The sequence below is a fragment of the Elephantulus edwardii genome, unplaced genomic scaffold (genome assembly GCF_000299155.1).
Source record: "Elephantulus edwardii isolate Elephantulus edwardi_28Jun2011 unplaced genomic scaffold, EleEdw1.0 scaffold00077, whole genome shotgun sequence".
NCBI classification, from domain to species: domain Eukaryota; kingdom Metazoa; phylum Chordata; class Mammalia; order Macroscelidea; family Macroscelididae; genus Elephantulus; species Elephantulus edwardii.
This window is the reverse complement of record NW_006399827.1, coordinates 13,714,708-13,730,611: the sequence shown is the minus strand read 5'-3', so window position 1 is coordinate 13,730,611 and position 15,904 is coordinate 13,714,708. Positions and strand designations below refer to the sequence as shown.

Sequence of the window (15,904 nt, the reverse complement as noted above, 5' to 3'; positions counted from 1 at the left end):
CACACACACACACACACACACACACACACACGCAAAAAGAGTGTACAGACCAGCATTACTTTGGAGCCTGTTAGAAACTTTAACTAGACCCGAGAAGATTCACAAAGCTACACGCTGGAAAAGGTGGCAGTGGATAGAGTACAGTAAGAGCAGAAGGAAATAAGTGTCCACCTGCCTGCCTGAGAGGGCTGGCTACAGACGCATTGGGGCCTCTCTGGCCCTCTTCCACACACTCACCCTTGCCCTCCACCTACCCAGGTGATTCACTGGCCAAAGACCTTCCTCTAGCACCATTTTCACTCCTTCCCAGCATGTGGTTCTGCTCTTAGAAATTTTAAAAGCTTACTCATTCACAGGAAAACTGGTTTGGAAACACTGCTTTATTGCACAAAGCTTCTTCCCTGGTATACAACAGAGGCTACATTAATTATCTACAGTAGTAGCAATTTTGAAAAGAAACCTTTGTGTGCTTCTGATACTGTAAGCAATCTAAAATTTGTGTACCTCATGTGTACACAGGGAAAAACATTTTCTGATGTGAAAATTCTATCCATTTTTTAAAACCGAGACCCAATAGAACTTTAAAAGATTAATTACTTGATCAAAAATAAAGCTGCCAGGGTGAGTTCTGGTGGCCTAGTGGCAAGAAGCTGCACTGCGGTACACACACACACACACATTTTTTTTTTTAAAATAAGGCTGCCTTTCTCTGAATTGAGCAGAGGTAAATGGACCCTCTCACTATCCTAGCCTGTAACTCTAATGATACAATATTTAAGACTCAAAAACTGTGATCTGTATATGGACGGTCTTTGTAAAGTGGGAAGAGTTATAAGACTTATTTCCAAATCATAAGATTTGTTCAGAAATGTCTTTTAAGTTGAATTTGTAGGTAAGTTAGAACAAGTGCATACAGTTATGCAGCAAAGGAAAGTGATAAGCTCAATCTGTTGCTAGTAGGGTAGTTCATTGTTTCAAAGTGTGTGTGTGTGTGCGGTAAATTGTAAATTAAAACACAAGTCCACTTGTAACTCAGGATCCCATTCTGCTGGAAAAGACTAAAGCTCTTCAAGGGCAAAGCCCATTTCGTATCCTTCCTTCCTCTCCACCACAGTGCCCAATAACAAGCTCAGCAAAAACACTTGGTGACTTAAAAGTTCTTCAGAGGGTCAGGGTTCACCCAACCAGAGCTAGTCAGCATTATGGGCTCTCAGGCCACAGAAGACACCACTGTCAAATGGGCACCATCCACGGCCATGACTGGGATGACAACAAGGAGTGCTGAATCAGGAACATCCTAAACCAAGGAGTTAAGTGTTGGGCTGCTGACCAAAATTCTAGCAGTTCAAACGCATCAGATGCTCCTTAGGGGAAAAACCCAAAACACGAGACAGTCTTTTGAGTAAGAACTTTTCAGCCTTGGAAACCTGGTGGAGGGTTGGCACAAGTCAGAAGCACAAGACAGCAGTGAGTTCATCTACCATGGAGCGAGCCCTGATGATGCCATTGTTAGTCGTTAAAAGCACTCAACCACTAGCTGAAAGGCTGGCAGTTCAAACCTGTCAGTCACCCCACAGGAGAAAGATGTCAGTCTTCTTTTGTAAAGATTCATGGCCTTGGGAGCCCTGTCAGGCAGTTGTACTGTGTTCTATAGGGTCACTATGAATGGGAATTCATTAGTCAGCACAGGGTTTCTATCAAAGAGAAGGCTGATTAGCTGCCAAAGGTCTGAGTGGTGTCTGCTTATGCTGCTCCTGGGCAGACGTCTGATGGAAGATTTGGAGTAATGAAGATGAAGGATACCTTATCTGGCTCCTTGACAGGAAAACAGACAAATCAGAGAGGGAGGCATGAGGATGACAGTGGCTCACCGTCTGCTTGAAGCCAACAGCTGTGTGCTGAGGAGCCTTGCGGAGGGCATTGGTCATTGTTCTTCTGGCCTCTGAGTATTCCAGCTGGATGGCTTTGATTCGCCCTGGGTGTGGATGAGAAGTGAGTGGGCCAAGGGAATGGCATCATCCAAGCCCCCCATGCAAAGCAGAGTGTCAATGTGCCTCTTACGCACAACCTGCTAGAAAATTCGCACCAAATGCACCTGAGGCCTTTTTGACTCGAGGGCCGGGCCCCTCTGCTCACCTGTGTAGTAGAGGTACCTTGCCCACTCATTGTTATTGGCCTGCTCGGGGAACACGGATTTGGACACCAGCTTCTCAGCCTGGTCGTACAAGCTGTAGTGTAGGTAGTTGCGCAGAAGGAGGTTCAGCAGGGTCGCCTGCCCGTCAGCATCATGCCGGAGGGTGGCTGTCCTCAGTCGAGCATGCAGGAAGCTTCAAGGAGGAGAGAAAAAAATGTGTCAAAGGCCTCAAGTCATAGCTCTTCAAAGTGCCTCTGAACTCTCCAGGATCTCTTAATTCCTAAAAAAAGATATGTCTGCTCCTTTTCTGTTTATTCACATAGTAGTAATTTCCTAAAAAGAGATACACAGTTTCTTTGTTTATTCATAAAATATTCAACTACTGAGTGCCTATGTGCACAGAAAGGACTGAAATCTGGCCCTTAGGAAAGTTACATTCTTGTCAGGGAGGCAGACAATAATCTTGATTATTAAGTGTATCATTGTATCGTTATTAAGTGTATCATTGTAGTGTATTATGTAGCTTGCTAGGAGGCAGAATCTATGAAATCAGGGTAAGTGCACAGAGGAGCACAGGGTTATGGGAAAGGATGGGGCTGCAACATTAAAAAGCCTGTCAGAGTAGGACTCATTACTGCAGCAAACAAGGCAGGGCATAATGAAAGCGAGGAAACAACTGTTGTTGGCAGAGGTAAGAGCAGATGCAGACTAGGAGGAAGAGTGTGGTTGGTATGCACAAGGGAAAGCAATGTAGCTGAGGGGGCTTCAGGGGGCGTGGGCTCAGAGATTAGAGCGGGGGAAAGAACAAAGACAGACCATTCTGATCTGGGTTATCATGAAGCTAGCTGGTTTTTTTGAATGAAGTAGAGTGCTACTAAAATTTATAAACAGAAGAATGATACGCTTTCTAGATCTTCCTTTACTCAACTCAGCAATCAGCCCTCTTTTGATATGGAGTGAAGGGAAGAGCCTAAGGGACAGTTCTTAGCAGCTAGAAGCAGTCTTCCTCCCAAAGCCCTCACATAGTTCTGGATATGTCAGCCTCATTTCCCACTGGGTATCTTGCATCTGCCAGTTTATCTCCTTCAGCAAGTTTACTGTTTTCTGGTGGTGGCTAACCAAATCTCTGATCCCAAAGGCTGCAAGCAAGACTCATGGCCACTTATATACCTTCGCACCACATCCAGCTTGTCCAGGAACTCATAGACCCGGGCGTGGTAATAGTAACACTTTGCGGCCACAAGGTCTAGGGCCCGGCGGTTCTGAGTACTGATTTTCTGCATCAGATCATCAGAAATTTTCTGTGCCTGGGGAAAAGGCCAAAAGGAAATCAAGGAGCAGTTCCTCAAAGCACTAAATACAGAGTTATCACATGACCCTGCATTTCTATTCCTGGTATAGACCAATATAACTGAAAACATATGTTCACACAAAAACTTGTATACAAATAGTCACATCAGTGTTATTCATGTTGTTATGTACCGTTAAGTCAGAACTACTCATATCTGACTCATAGTGGGTTTTCTTTTTTTTTTTAATTTTTATTGATTTTTTAAATTTTTATTTTATTTTATTAGTGTGTGTGTGTGTGTGTGTGTGTACGGGTGTACATGTGTGTGTGTGTACCGTCAAATCAGACCTGACTGGTACAGGAGGAGATTGTTCCTCCTTCTCCAGCGGAGCATCTGGTGGATTTGAACCGTGCACCTCTGGGATTGCAGTACACCTTCTTGCCACTAGGCCACCAGAGCTCACCTCATAGTGGGTTTTCAATTTTTCACTTAGCAACTACGCTCTTTAATCACTGTGCCACCACTGGTCCTTATTTTATAAACAATTAGGAGAAATTAATTTGCTTAAGCTTCAGCTGGGCTTTAGGTCTTTCTCCAAATTCTCTATACTACATTGCTTTTATGCCACAGATGGGTTAGGCATGACCACTGCCAGCTCTCTGTCTTTCCCATGCATCTCCCTGAGAGAGTTGAGGAGGCTGTCTCTGAATGTGAGGTTAAGCACAATATGGGGGAAGAGACATAAGAAGGTTTCTTAACAACAGTTATCACTGTGTCCCATTCTTCACTAGGCACAATCTCCCCCGTGCTGCTCGGGACGCCCTAGCTGCTCTCCCTGTGCCCTGGGTACCTCTTTGTAGCGCTTGCTGTTCATCAGGAAGATGATCATGAGGAGCTGCAGGTAGGCTTCCACTTCAGGCAGGAGGGGAGCTGACGCGGCTTTTCCTGTTCGAGGCCGGAACTGTAAATCAGCTTCTGTGTCCATGGGCTGTGAGCGGACATGAGTTGTTACCATGAAAAAGCTCAGTTAGATCAATCAACCAAGAATTTATTGAGCACTAATGATATATTTCAACAGTTATTTACTGAACGGCTACTATGTGCCAAGATTTTATGAGATGCTGAGATATCAAAATAAGTGACACAATCACTTTCCCACAGACCCAAGGCAGCACACAAGGTGTCTTTACAGAATATAATGGAGATACAGAGACGGTCTAAGGGATTCTCAAGAAGTCTACAATCTAAGTAATGAGATTAAGCCACCATACCTATAACCACTGCAAATATCAGACTGTTTGATAAAACTTTAGGCCCCAATCACTGAGCTGCCACTGAGGACTCAGCTGCCTCCCCCTCGAGCCCCCTCGCTTCCCGACGCTCTGTCCCCCCTTCCCGCCTTCTCCCGCCACCGCCTTCTGCAGGCCGTTTCCACTGAGGAAAAGGAATCGTATCGTATGTCCGCTATCCAGAACCTCCACTCTTTCGACCCCTTTGCTGATGCAAGTAAGGGTGAGGACCTGCTTCCTGCTGGGACTGAGGATTATATCCATATAAGAATTCAACAGAAAAACGGCAGGAAGACCCTTACAACTGTCCAAGGGATCGCTGATGATTACGATAAAAAGAAACTAGTGAAGGCGTTTAAGCAGAAGTTTGCCTGCAATGGTACTGTAATTGAGCATCGAGAATATGGAGAAGTAATTCAGCTACAGGGTGACCAACGCAAGAACATATGCCAGTTCCTTGTAGAGACTGGACTGGCTAAGGACGACCAGCTGAAGGTTCATGGGTTTTAAGTGCTCGTGGCTCACTGAAACTTAAGTGAGGATTTCCTTGCAACGAGTAGAAATTTTCCCTTCTGTCCCTTGTCACAAGTTTAAAACGTCACAGCTTGTATAATGTAACCATTTGGGGTCCACTTTTAACTTGGACTAGTGTAACACTTTCATGCAATAAACTGAAAAGAGCCAACCCCCCCCAAAAAAAAAAACAACTTTAGAGATTAATTTCAGAGTAAGTAAAAAACCATTTTGTGTGTGTGTGAAAAAAAGGAATATAAAGAACAATGAAATATATTTACTTTCAGATCCAAACACTGAAATAAGAACAATTAGTGTTACGATTGGCACAAAAAAAAGGTTCATGTTTAGTGAATTTAAAGAGGAAGGGGAAAAAAATTCAGGGTAAAAAGAGACAAATATTTCCCCCCAGATAAATCATCACTTCATTCCAACTTTCAAAGTCTACATGTTGTTCAAAATCAATCTCCATAATAGTCTATGTGTTTCCTACTGCCAAAGGGGCCCTTTAGAGTAGTGAGAGATCTTCACCCTGAAACCCACAGCGTCCCTTTTCAGCAGGAAGTAGCTAAGAGAATACGCCATCCCCTTTCCCTTATGACTCAGGGTGAAGTCTCTCTCAGGGAGGAGTGATAGGGAATGGCAAAGGACACACTGACAAAGAAGATTACTCAGAACTGGCTTTGACAAGCACTGTGGCATTTGGACAAGAACAAACTGGGAGGAGGGTAGAGAGAATAGTGCAACAATGAATGAATGGAAACCCAAAATCTCTGTAAATGTTTATGAAAATTAATAAAATATAGAAAAAAAAAAGTCTACATGTTGTTGATTGCCTTAGAGTAGAGCACGACTCACAGAGACCCTGTGAACAAAAGCCCTGAAGCCCCTCTACAACTATCGACAATTATCATAGTTTCTGGAGGCAAGTTGTGTAGGAAGTGGATGCCACTCCTGCTATATAGCAGATCATAAGTACACAGGGTTCTCTTTTTTAAAAAATTATTATTTATCTGTGTGTACCATCAAATTGGATCTGACTGGTACAGGAAGTGATTGTCCCTCCTTCTCTAGCAGAGCATCTGGAGGATAATACACAGGATTTTAAGATGATGAAAGTGGCTGGCAGAGTTGATAAGGTACAGAATCTAGACTGTCCTGTGAAGGATGAGAGGTGTTTTTTGTGTGTGTACCATCAAATCGATCTGACTAGTACAGGAGATTGACCCTCCTTCTCCAGCACAGCATCTGGTGGATCTGAAATGCTTAGCTCTGGGATTGCAGTGTAGCTTCTTGCCAATAGGCCACCAGAGCTCCTTAAGAGGTGTTTTTAAAGACAGCAAAGACAAGGAGAGGTCTCTCCTGGCCTGGAGACCACCCCCCCCCCCAATTTGATCAGCATTCACTACTTTCCTTGTGCTTTAAACATACTATTTTCTCCCAAGCCTATTATTCTCCCCATTTTAACAATAAAGAAAATGAATCATAGGGAAGTTAAGATACTCAGCTAAGGCCTACAAGTAACTAATCAGTAGTGGTTGGTATTGAAATGCAACTATACCTCTAAAATCTGTGTTTTTAACCACTGTTTTATACTTCCTTTTTAGTGAAGCTTCAGTAACAAAGAGATGACGGCATCTTTTCTAGAGTAAGGAAGATGCCACCTTATAGGAGCTGATGGTACAGGTTGAGGTCAGTGTGATGGGCAACAGTAGTGTGGTATGGCTGGGAGGGTCCAAATTTCTAGCTTCTTTCTCTGGGGAGGATACTATGTTACCTTGGGGAGTAGTGGCAAGAGTAACTGAATATTGACACTTGTTGTTATATGCTTGCAACTCATAGAGACCCTATGTACAATAGCTTTGAAAACTTCTCTATCCTGTGCCAACCTTAATGTCTGACACACCTACCCTCATTACTCTAGTTACTGAATCAATCCATCTCATTGAGGGTCTTCCTCTCTTGCACTATTCCTCCACCCTTCCAAGCATTACGTCCCTCTCCACAGACTCGTCCCTCCTTGCAACATGCCCAAAGTTAGCCAGACAAAGCCTTAGAATCTTTGCCTCCAAGGAGCAGCCTGGTTTTACCCTCTCCAAGATGAATCTGTTTGTCTTCTTAGCAGTCTATGGTATATTCAATACTCTTCCCCAGCACTACAGCTCAAAGGCATCAATTCTCTTTCTATCATCCCAAGTCATTGTCCAGGTTTCTGACACACAGCAAGCGATTGCGAAGAATTGCCTGGATCAGGCACACCTAGTTTTCTTTTTTATATGCTATAGTAACAACTTAGGGAGCTCTGGTGGCCTAGTGGTAGGAACCTGTGCTGCAATTCCAAAGGCACATGGTTCAAATCCAACAGCCGCTCTGCGGGAGAAGGATGGGGTGATCTCCTCCGTGCAATTAACTGACTCTGAAAATCTGCTAGAGGGTCACCTACAGGTTGGCATCCAACAATACTAAGAGTTAAGCTAAGCCTAGAACAGAGATAACAAGCACATTCTGGGGGTTTCAGGCCCAGCCCATTACTGGTGTGATCCACTCACCTCTTCTAGGAAGGATAGCAGGAAGTCTCGAGTGGCATTGTTTGAGGTGAAGAAGCCGTGCACAGCCTTGTAGAGAACATAGTGGTTAAGGCGGCGCGACGTGGACGGCAGCATTCGTAGGGCCCTCAGCACAAACCGTGGCTCCTTGCCTGAAACAGCTTTCTCTAACTGTTTGACATGCTCTTTTATGTCTGTGGGAAGACCGGAAAGGGAGGAGCAGTATCACTTCTTATTCTTATTTCTCCACTATGCTGGTAGAGGATGTTATCAATCACCTTTTCCTTCATGTTGTTAGGAGTTGAGTATCACTCATAGCAATCCTATGAACAGATCTGAATTCTGTCCTATCCTGTACCATTCTCACACTTTCTGACAAACTAGAGCCCACTGCAGCAGTCACCAAGTCAATCCACCTGGTCCAGGGTCTTCCTCTACTTCGCTGACCCTCCACCTTTCTAAGCATCATGTCCATCTTCAAGGAAAAGAACCTCCTAGCAACCATGTCCCAAGCATGTGAGGTAAAACCTCATCATCCTTGCCTCCAAAGAGCACTCCAGGTACACCCTCTCCAGGCCTCTCGTCTTTTCTGTCATAGAGCTAAGCAATACTTACAGAATCCCTATGTGGGTTTTAATATATAACCACGAGACAAGGAAAAGTAAACAGGTGTGGGGAACAAGTTAGAGGGTTCAGAAAGGACAAAATAATGAGAAGGAACAGGAATTTATCAGATTTCTACATATGAAAAGACTTTTTAAACTTGAATACACATCCCCCTAAATCAATGATGTGGACTTTTTAAGCAAAACAAACAAACAAACAAAAACCCCAAATAAAAATTCTATATAATTGCGTAAGTATCTTCAATAAATAGGGTCAGAGACTAATTTTCTACTTAAAAGAATATATTATATGCCTATGTATATTCTATATACATCAATGTGGCCTAGTGGTAATAAGCCATGCTGTAATTCCAAAGGCACGCAGTCTCCTCCTGTGTGATTTACCGACTCTGAAAACCCCCTGGAGGGTCAGCTACAGGTAGGTTCTGACTACATAGCACATAACAACAATAATAGTCTCTATGAAAAACAAAGAAACAGTTAAAAGAAACTGTTACCACAATTTCAAAATAAAAATGTGACACAAATGATACACTAGATGGAAGATAAACGGCAGACAAAAAAAATACCCATGTTATATCAGCACTTACGTAATTACAAACTAAACACTTTCAACTATCAAATTGGCAATATGTAATAAATGTTAAGATAAAGTGAAAATGACAGTTCTGCTGGTATAATGTAAATTAATAAAAAACTTTAAAAGGAAATGTTTACCTTCTTTGACTTAAGCATATAAAATCCGAGGTACTGTATTATACAAATAATCATAAATATAGATTATAACGTGAACAAAAAGATTATTGGTGCAAAGATACTAGAAAATGGAAACAACATCAATGTGTGGAAATTAGGGGTACTCAAACAATGGTTAGCTTCTATACACAGCATTTAGGATACCTGGGTCACATTAATAACATAATAGCAGTTAAAATGTATCCAAAGCTTACTATGTGCTTGCCATGTACCAGGCACAGATTTACTTGACTCTTTTTTTTTTTTTTTTTAAATTTGACTCTTTACAACAACCAAATGTAGCAGTTAGCCTCCCTCTCACTCTTAGGTGCGGTTGATTCCATCTAACCATGAATGGAGACAACAGAAGGAAACAGTGCTTGGTCCTGTGTTTTCTTCACAATCGCAGGCAAGCTTAAGCCCATTCCAGCCCGGACAACTCATCTTCTGATAATGTACCAGACAATGTTTCACTGTTATTCTTAAGGATTTCACGAGCCATTTTTTTTTTTTGGACGTAGATTGCCAGGTCTTTCTTCCTAGTCTGCATTAGTCTGAAGCACCACTGACACTTTACACCATTGGTGACCCTGCTGGTATCTGAAATGCTGGTGAAATAGCTTTCAGCATCGAAGCCAACAGGCAAGTCACTACAATACAATACGATACACTGACAAACAAGTAGTAAAGTCTCATAGAGAGGAAGAAATAATTCCAGAGTTTATATTCTACTCATCTTGAGAATATTCACTCACTCACTCACTCATTGCTGTTGGAACTGATGCGTCGCTGATTCTTCGGGGGGCTGTGAACTGCATGAGAGATCGCCCTATCTTTTCTGTCCCTGGAGTTGCTGGTTGATTTGAATCTGCAGAGGCTCAGCTTTTGGGTAAACAGCGCAACTCCCCAACAGACTATGCCACCAAAACTCTGGCAGGTTCAAACCACTGACCTTTCAGTTAGCAGCCCAATACACAACACACTCCGCCACCATAGGTCCTTTTTTCATCCAGTTAACAAGAACGACAACCCACTAACTAGTCTAATTCCACTTAATTCAGAAGCTGAGGCACCATGGGAAGTTCTCCCTCTACTCACTCCAAACATGAGCAAGTAAAATATGAAGAGGAGGAATACAAGGCACGCTAGAAATGAGGAAAAGGTGCCTGGGAGAAGAGAACAAGGGAGACTGGAAGATAGGCTTTTGTGATAATAACGCAAAGATGACACCTAAAAAGTTGGAAGTTAGATCCTTAAGAAAGTGGAAAGAAACGCTTTAAAAGAGAAGGAAAGAACAAGGATATCATTTGAACATTTTAATTAAAAAGAAAAGTAAGCTGCTAGGTAGGAAGGGTTCATTTAGGGATTCGTTAAAGGCAATTAAAGCAACAGAAACGTACTGTACACTCTTAAACGTAAAAGGAAATTCTTATGTCATCCTAGCTCCATTTTCATACATGTAAATGTCAACACTGGTTTCTAGAGGGGTCACCCACATACTGGAGTGTCAGGTCAGCGGGGGACATGGAAGAGGGGGTCCTCAGGCTCGGTGAGCTCTAGTTTGAGAAGCAGCTTCAGTGGGAGATGTTAGGGCAGAAGTCCCCAGCCGGGAGAGGTGTTGTCATTGGGGCTGGAGCGGGAATGTCAGAACTGTAAGACTGGACATTTGGAAAGGTGATCTTAAGGAACCGAGGGTGGTGGAGGCTGTGCTGGGGACCTAGAACAGACCGGATGCGGGGGTACTGTCACCCGTGATCGTGGCAAGTCCCCAGTTTGGGTTTTCGTACCCTCCAAGGTGACGATGTCTAACTCTCGTTGAGAGTGTTCAGCTGCCGCCTTGCCGTCGGTCTCCGCCGCTGGTCCGCCACCCGCTGCTGCCTCTTCTTTCATCTCCACGTCCTGGGGGGCTGGTGGCGGTGGTGGCTCTTGTTCCCCTCCGCCTGGCGGCGGTTTAGCCTTATCCGCTCCGCGGCGCCGCGCCGAGCCCTCCTGCTTCATAGCGTCCGGGGTCGCGGCCTAGTCCGGGGACCGAGGCCGGGGCCTCGCGTGAACCCTCAAACCGGGGACCAGGAGCCGGGCCGGGCCTGCACACGAGCGCGGGCTCGCGTCGGGCCGCACGATGACGGAGCAGCTGCAAACCCCTTCCCGGCGCTGTGCCTTCTGGGAACTGCTAGGCCTGGTGGGCCGATGACTGAGTCAACAAAGGGAAAAGAAATCAAGAGCCGAGGTGCAGGATGGAGGCGGAACTTCGAGGAAAGAGCAGGGAGGAGCTTATCCTCCCGAGTGCACTTCTGGGGATGTCCACCAGAGGTCCCTTAAGGTTACACCTCTCGGACTCCCAAGAGAACGGTGATCGGCTTGGAGTGGGTAGGGCCTACCTACGCTCAGGACGTGATGACGTCAGAGCTACCGGCGGCTTTCTCAATTTTCGCGCAGCAGGAGTTGGGCTACGCGTAAGCAATATTGGTCCTCTGCAGCTGCGGGCTGCAATGGCGTGAGGAAAGAGGGCGGTGAAGGAGAGCTAGACAATTGGGCTAAGAATAAACCGAACCAGAGAGTAAGAAGATCCCTTTGGGATCCAGATGTCCGTTTCACATTTTGTTTTAGTGTTGGAAATACGTGCTACTGGACAGAAAGCTGGACAATGACTAGGGATGATAGAGAATTGATGCCTTTGAGTTGGGATGCTGAAGAAAAGGAGAACAATCAGGTTCGTCCTAGAGAGGGTGAGACCAAGCTGGTCTTTGGAGGCTAGGATTCTGAAGTTTCGTCTGACATACTTTGGGCATGTTACAAGGAGGGACCAATCCTTGGAGAGCGACGCCATGCTTGGGAGGGTGGAGGGACAGCGCAAGAGAGGAAGACCCTCGATGAGATGGATTGATTCAGTGACTGGGGCAATGGGGGTGTGTCAGAGACAATAAGATTGGCACAGGATAGAGCAACGTTTAGGGCTGTTGTACATAGGGTCGCTTTGAGTCGGCGACTCGATGGCACATAACAACCTGCCAAGGGGATCATCCATAAGGAGGTGTAGAATTTATGTAGAATCCATCAAGTTTAATTTGAGATACGCTCTTTATGGTCTAGGACACGTGGAAGATGGAAAACTCAGTTTGAGAATTTATTCTATGAGGGAACAAGACAATATGGATAAATAGCTCAGTTCTGGACTGTGGTGTATTCTGAGCCTCCAGGACTCAGAGTCATAGCGACCTGTGAACGATACATCTGAAGCTTGCATTATCTTGCGCCATCTTCAAGATCATGCTCAAGCCCGTTACAGTCACTGTGTCAATCTGTCTCCTTCTTCCTCTCTTTCCCTGACCTAACTTCTCCAAATTGATGTCTTTTTTCCTAGGACTGACCCCTTCTAATAACATGCCCAAAGTATTTGAGGAAAGGAGCTGGACCCTTCTAGTGACAGCGTTATGCATTGAGAGAAACACAGATTGGGAAATAGGGAATACTAATGGAGAGCCTGGAACTTCTGCCAAGGTAAATTCAGAGAAACGAGAGGCCTCAATTTCTGAAGGCCTGTGCTTTGACTAATTTCCCTTCGCTTTCTCTTTCCCTTCTCCTCTGAAGCTCAAGATGCTTGACAACCTTTGAATCATCCCTGGAATAAACTTATTAAACTGACTGCTTCAAAACACTGTATCTTAACTGTGGGTGAGTGATCATGGTAAAAGAGGAGAAGAGATCAGCTTTGTTGTTGTCTTTATAATCAAAGAAGTTCCCTTCTGGATTGCTAGGATGTTAGCTCACCTCTATTAAGTTTACATCACAAAAGAAAAACAATCAAATCAGCAGATAACAGCCCAGTATGTCTATGAGCAATGTAGGGAGGCCTTGGAAGATACACCAGAGTGGGAGAGGATGGCTTAACACAGCAATTGGCAGTTGCTCATGAATTCTTGGTGAGTGAGGAAATTAGTTTGATCAAGAGGTAGCCAAGAAGAGGGAAAAAAAGAGTCTCCAGGGGCCAAGATCTTGGTGAAATTATTCCACTCGAAGTATTATAAAGAAGACTGGTGAAAGATGTTAAAACCCAGCTTTGGGCAGAGAAGGATGATAATGATCTAGCAGTTTTTTGAGACTGCAATATATGCCTGCCTTCCACCAAACAGCTATTCGAGAAAGGGTCCCTGTGCCAAGGCTAACCACAGCCTGTAACAACCTTGAGTTGAAGGCAGGAAAATAATGAAGTCAGTGTCATAAATTTTTTAAGCTTTCACTCTTTTTATTTACTTTAAAAAACTCATTTACATTTCCTATTTATTATAAGATGTATTTGAAATTGTTCTATTCTTGTTTGGAGCTTTACTCTAAAATAAGCTTGAAAGTTTTCTACTCTTCTGTGGAACTTTACCCTGTCCTTTCCATAAAACCTTGACTCAGGTTTGTTTTTTTTTTTTTTGCTTTGATTATGAAATTGAATGACTTCTCATAGAAACAATTATCAGTTTTTCTTATTAGGTAAGGCCACTGGTAAAGTTATACATTTCCTTAGATAACCTATCTCACTGCCATCGACTCATAGTGGGTTCTCCAGCGGGTTTCCGAAGCTGCAAATTGCACAGGAAGTGACTGTTCATCTTTCTCCCTCGGAGCTGCTGGTGGATTCAAAACACCAGACCACACTGTCACCTGAGCTCACTCAGGTTGTCAGAAGGGGTCAGTGCTTGGGAAAAGACATCATGCAGGGAAACGGGGAGGGCTAGTAAGAGAGAGGAAGACCCTCAATGAAACAGAATGACAGTGACTGCAACAATGGGCTTGAGTATGGCGGAGATCATGACGATGGCACAGGATAGGGCAAGGTTCCCATCTGTTGTTCACAGGGTCACTATAAGGCGTAGTCAACTTGACAGCACCTGACTTCTTCACCAGCAAAATCAAACACCTTGGTGATCCTGACCTTTTCAGCTTCTGGAGGCCTTGTCAGATCCTTGAGTTTCACCAACTTATTTGAACTTGTTTCTGCAGCTTCCTCTTCTCTCTTAACTCGTGTACTTGCAACAGACACTTTTGATTTTGGTCCGACATCATTGAGAAAGCTGGCCCAGAGTTCATCCTCCTTCTTTTTTCTTGCATCTTCTGACTCACTGCCCTTTTCCTGCTCTGCAGACCCATCTTCCTCCTCACTGCTGGTCCCTCCAGATTCCGCTCCGGCAGCCACATCTTCTTCTCCTTCTAATGAGAGGCCACCCCGTTTTCTCTTTCTGGCTGGAATGCTCTGAGCCATTCTTTTTTTCCCTTGAGTTTTCTGTGTCTGCTCTTCACCATCCATTTCATCTTCCTTCACTAATTCATTTACATCATCTTCACTATACTCTCCACCCGACGGCACATAGTCCTAGTCTTCCTCGGAAGTAGAAAAGTCTTCGGAGTCAAATTCCTCCATGTCAGTGCAAGGCAAAAAAACACCTTCGCGGCTGTTCTGAGCAGCAAAGACCCACGGGGTCTAACGCAGAAGGGAGGAGGCCACGGCTACCCGGGCAGGCTCCGCTGCTTTTGAGCAAGCGTACAATGCCACATGGGAGCAATCTGACTCAGGGTTTTTATTTTAGATGCCATAAAGTTGAGCATGACTCATAACAACCCTATGAACAATAGATCTATACCCTAGCCTATTCTGTACCATCCTTATCATCCACGACACATTTGAACCCATCGTAGACAGTCAGTGTGTCCGTCCGTCTCGCCATGGGTCTTCCTCTCTTTCACTGACCCTCCAACTTTCCTAGCATGAAGTTCTTTTACAAAGAATAATCTCTCCTAACTGCATGTGAGATGAAGTTTCATCATCCTTACCTCCAAAGAGTCCTGTGGCTACACTTCTCTAAGATATATCTGTGTTCTTTTGGCAGTGGATATGCAGTACTCTTCTTCAACACCACAACTCAAAGACTTTGATTCTTTGGCTCTCATCGTTGGTCATTGTCTAGCTCTCAGATATGTAGCAGGTAATTTGAAAAACCACAGCTTGAATCATGACTGATGCACTTTAATTTTAAAATTGACATCATTACTCTCAAGGACTTCAGAGAGGTTCCTGACAGCAAACTTTCCCAATGCTGTATTCTGATCTCCTGACTACAGTACTAAGGGTATTGATTAAGGATGTAAACAAGATGAACTCATAGACAATTTCTATCTCTTCCTCTTCTATCATGTTGTTGCCTGTTGGCCCAGTGATGAGAATTTTTCAATTCAGGTGTAGAAGGCCCCAAATACCTGCAAAAGCTCTTCAAGCTCTTCTTGGAAAATGTGCACTTTGATGATCCTCTAAATTTAAAATTTATAGTTTGCATTTTAAACTCTTTTGGTTTTAACATTTCCCAGGTGGCCTGAGGACAGGATGTTGTTAAGTGCCATTGAATCAACTGCACCTGATAGCAACCCTATGAACAATGATCTGAACCCTGTGCCATCCTCACCCTCTCTGATAGACTTGAGCCAGTTGCTACACTCACTGTGTCAATCTGTCTTGTTGAGGGTCTTCTCTTATATTGATCTTCCGTTTGCCAAGCATAATGTTCTTCTCTGAGCCCTGGTCCTTTCTTAAAATGTCTCAGAGTATATAAGAAAGACTTTCACCATCCTTGCCTCCAAGGAGCATTCTGGTTTCACCTTTTCCAGTGTTGTCAACTGAAGGAAAAAAGAGATGGGGACACACAGGAATGGGGGTCAGGCCAGAAAATATGAAGGCAGGGGGCTAACAGCTGGGAGAACAGCAGCCCCTGTGCTGTGCCTTTCTGGGTTT

The 15,904-nt window shown here is 44.2% G+C and overlaps 1 protein-coding gene and 1 pseudogene across 3 annotated transcripts in view; both read right to left on the bottom strand.

Annotated features, from left to right (window-relative positions):
* Positions 1-11,336, bottom strand: part of PSMD3 (proteasome (prosome, macropain) 26S subunit, non-ATPase, 3) — a 16,702-nt gene extending 5,366 nt beyond the window's left edge. The window contains exons 1-7 of one of the 3 annotated variants that reach the window (XM_006889402.1): positions 11,121-11,297; positions 10,923-11,075; positions 7,778-7,968; positions 4,277-4,414; positions 3,305-3,441; positions 2,137-2,327; positions 1,872-1,975 (exon numbers count right to left, since the gene is read on the bottom strand). In XM_006889402.1, the coding sequence (XP_006889464.1) occupies positions 1,872-1,975; positions 2,137-2,327; positions 3,305-3,441; positions 4,277-4,414; positions 7,778-7,968; positions 10,923-11,075; positions 11,121-11,133 (927 nt within the window). In that variant the 5' untranslated portion in view covers positions 11,134-11,297. Of the gene's footprint in view, positions 1-1,871; positions 1,976-2,136; positions 2,328-3,304; positions 3,442-4,276; positions 4,415-7,777; positions 7,969-10,922 lie in introns of all 3 variants that reach the window. The other 2 variants (XM_006889401.1, XM_006889400.1) reach the window with 2 other exon arrangements.
* Positions 11,152-14,542, bottom strand: LOC102845584 (annotated as a pseudogene).
* Positions 14,543-15,904: the final 1,362 nt, after the last annotated feature.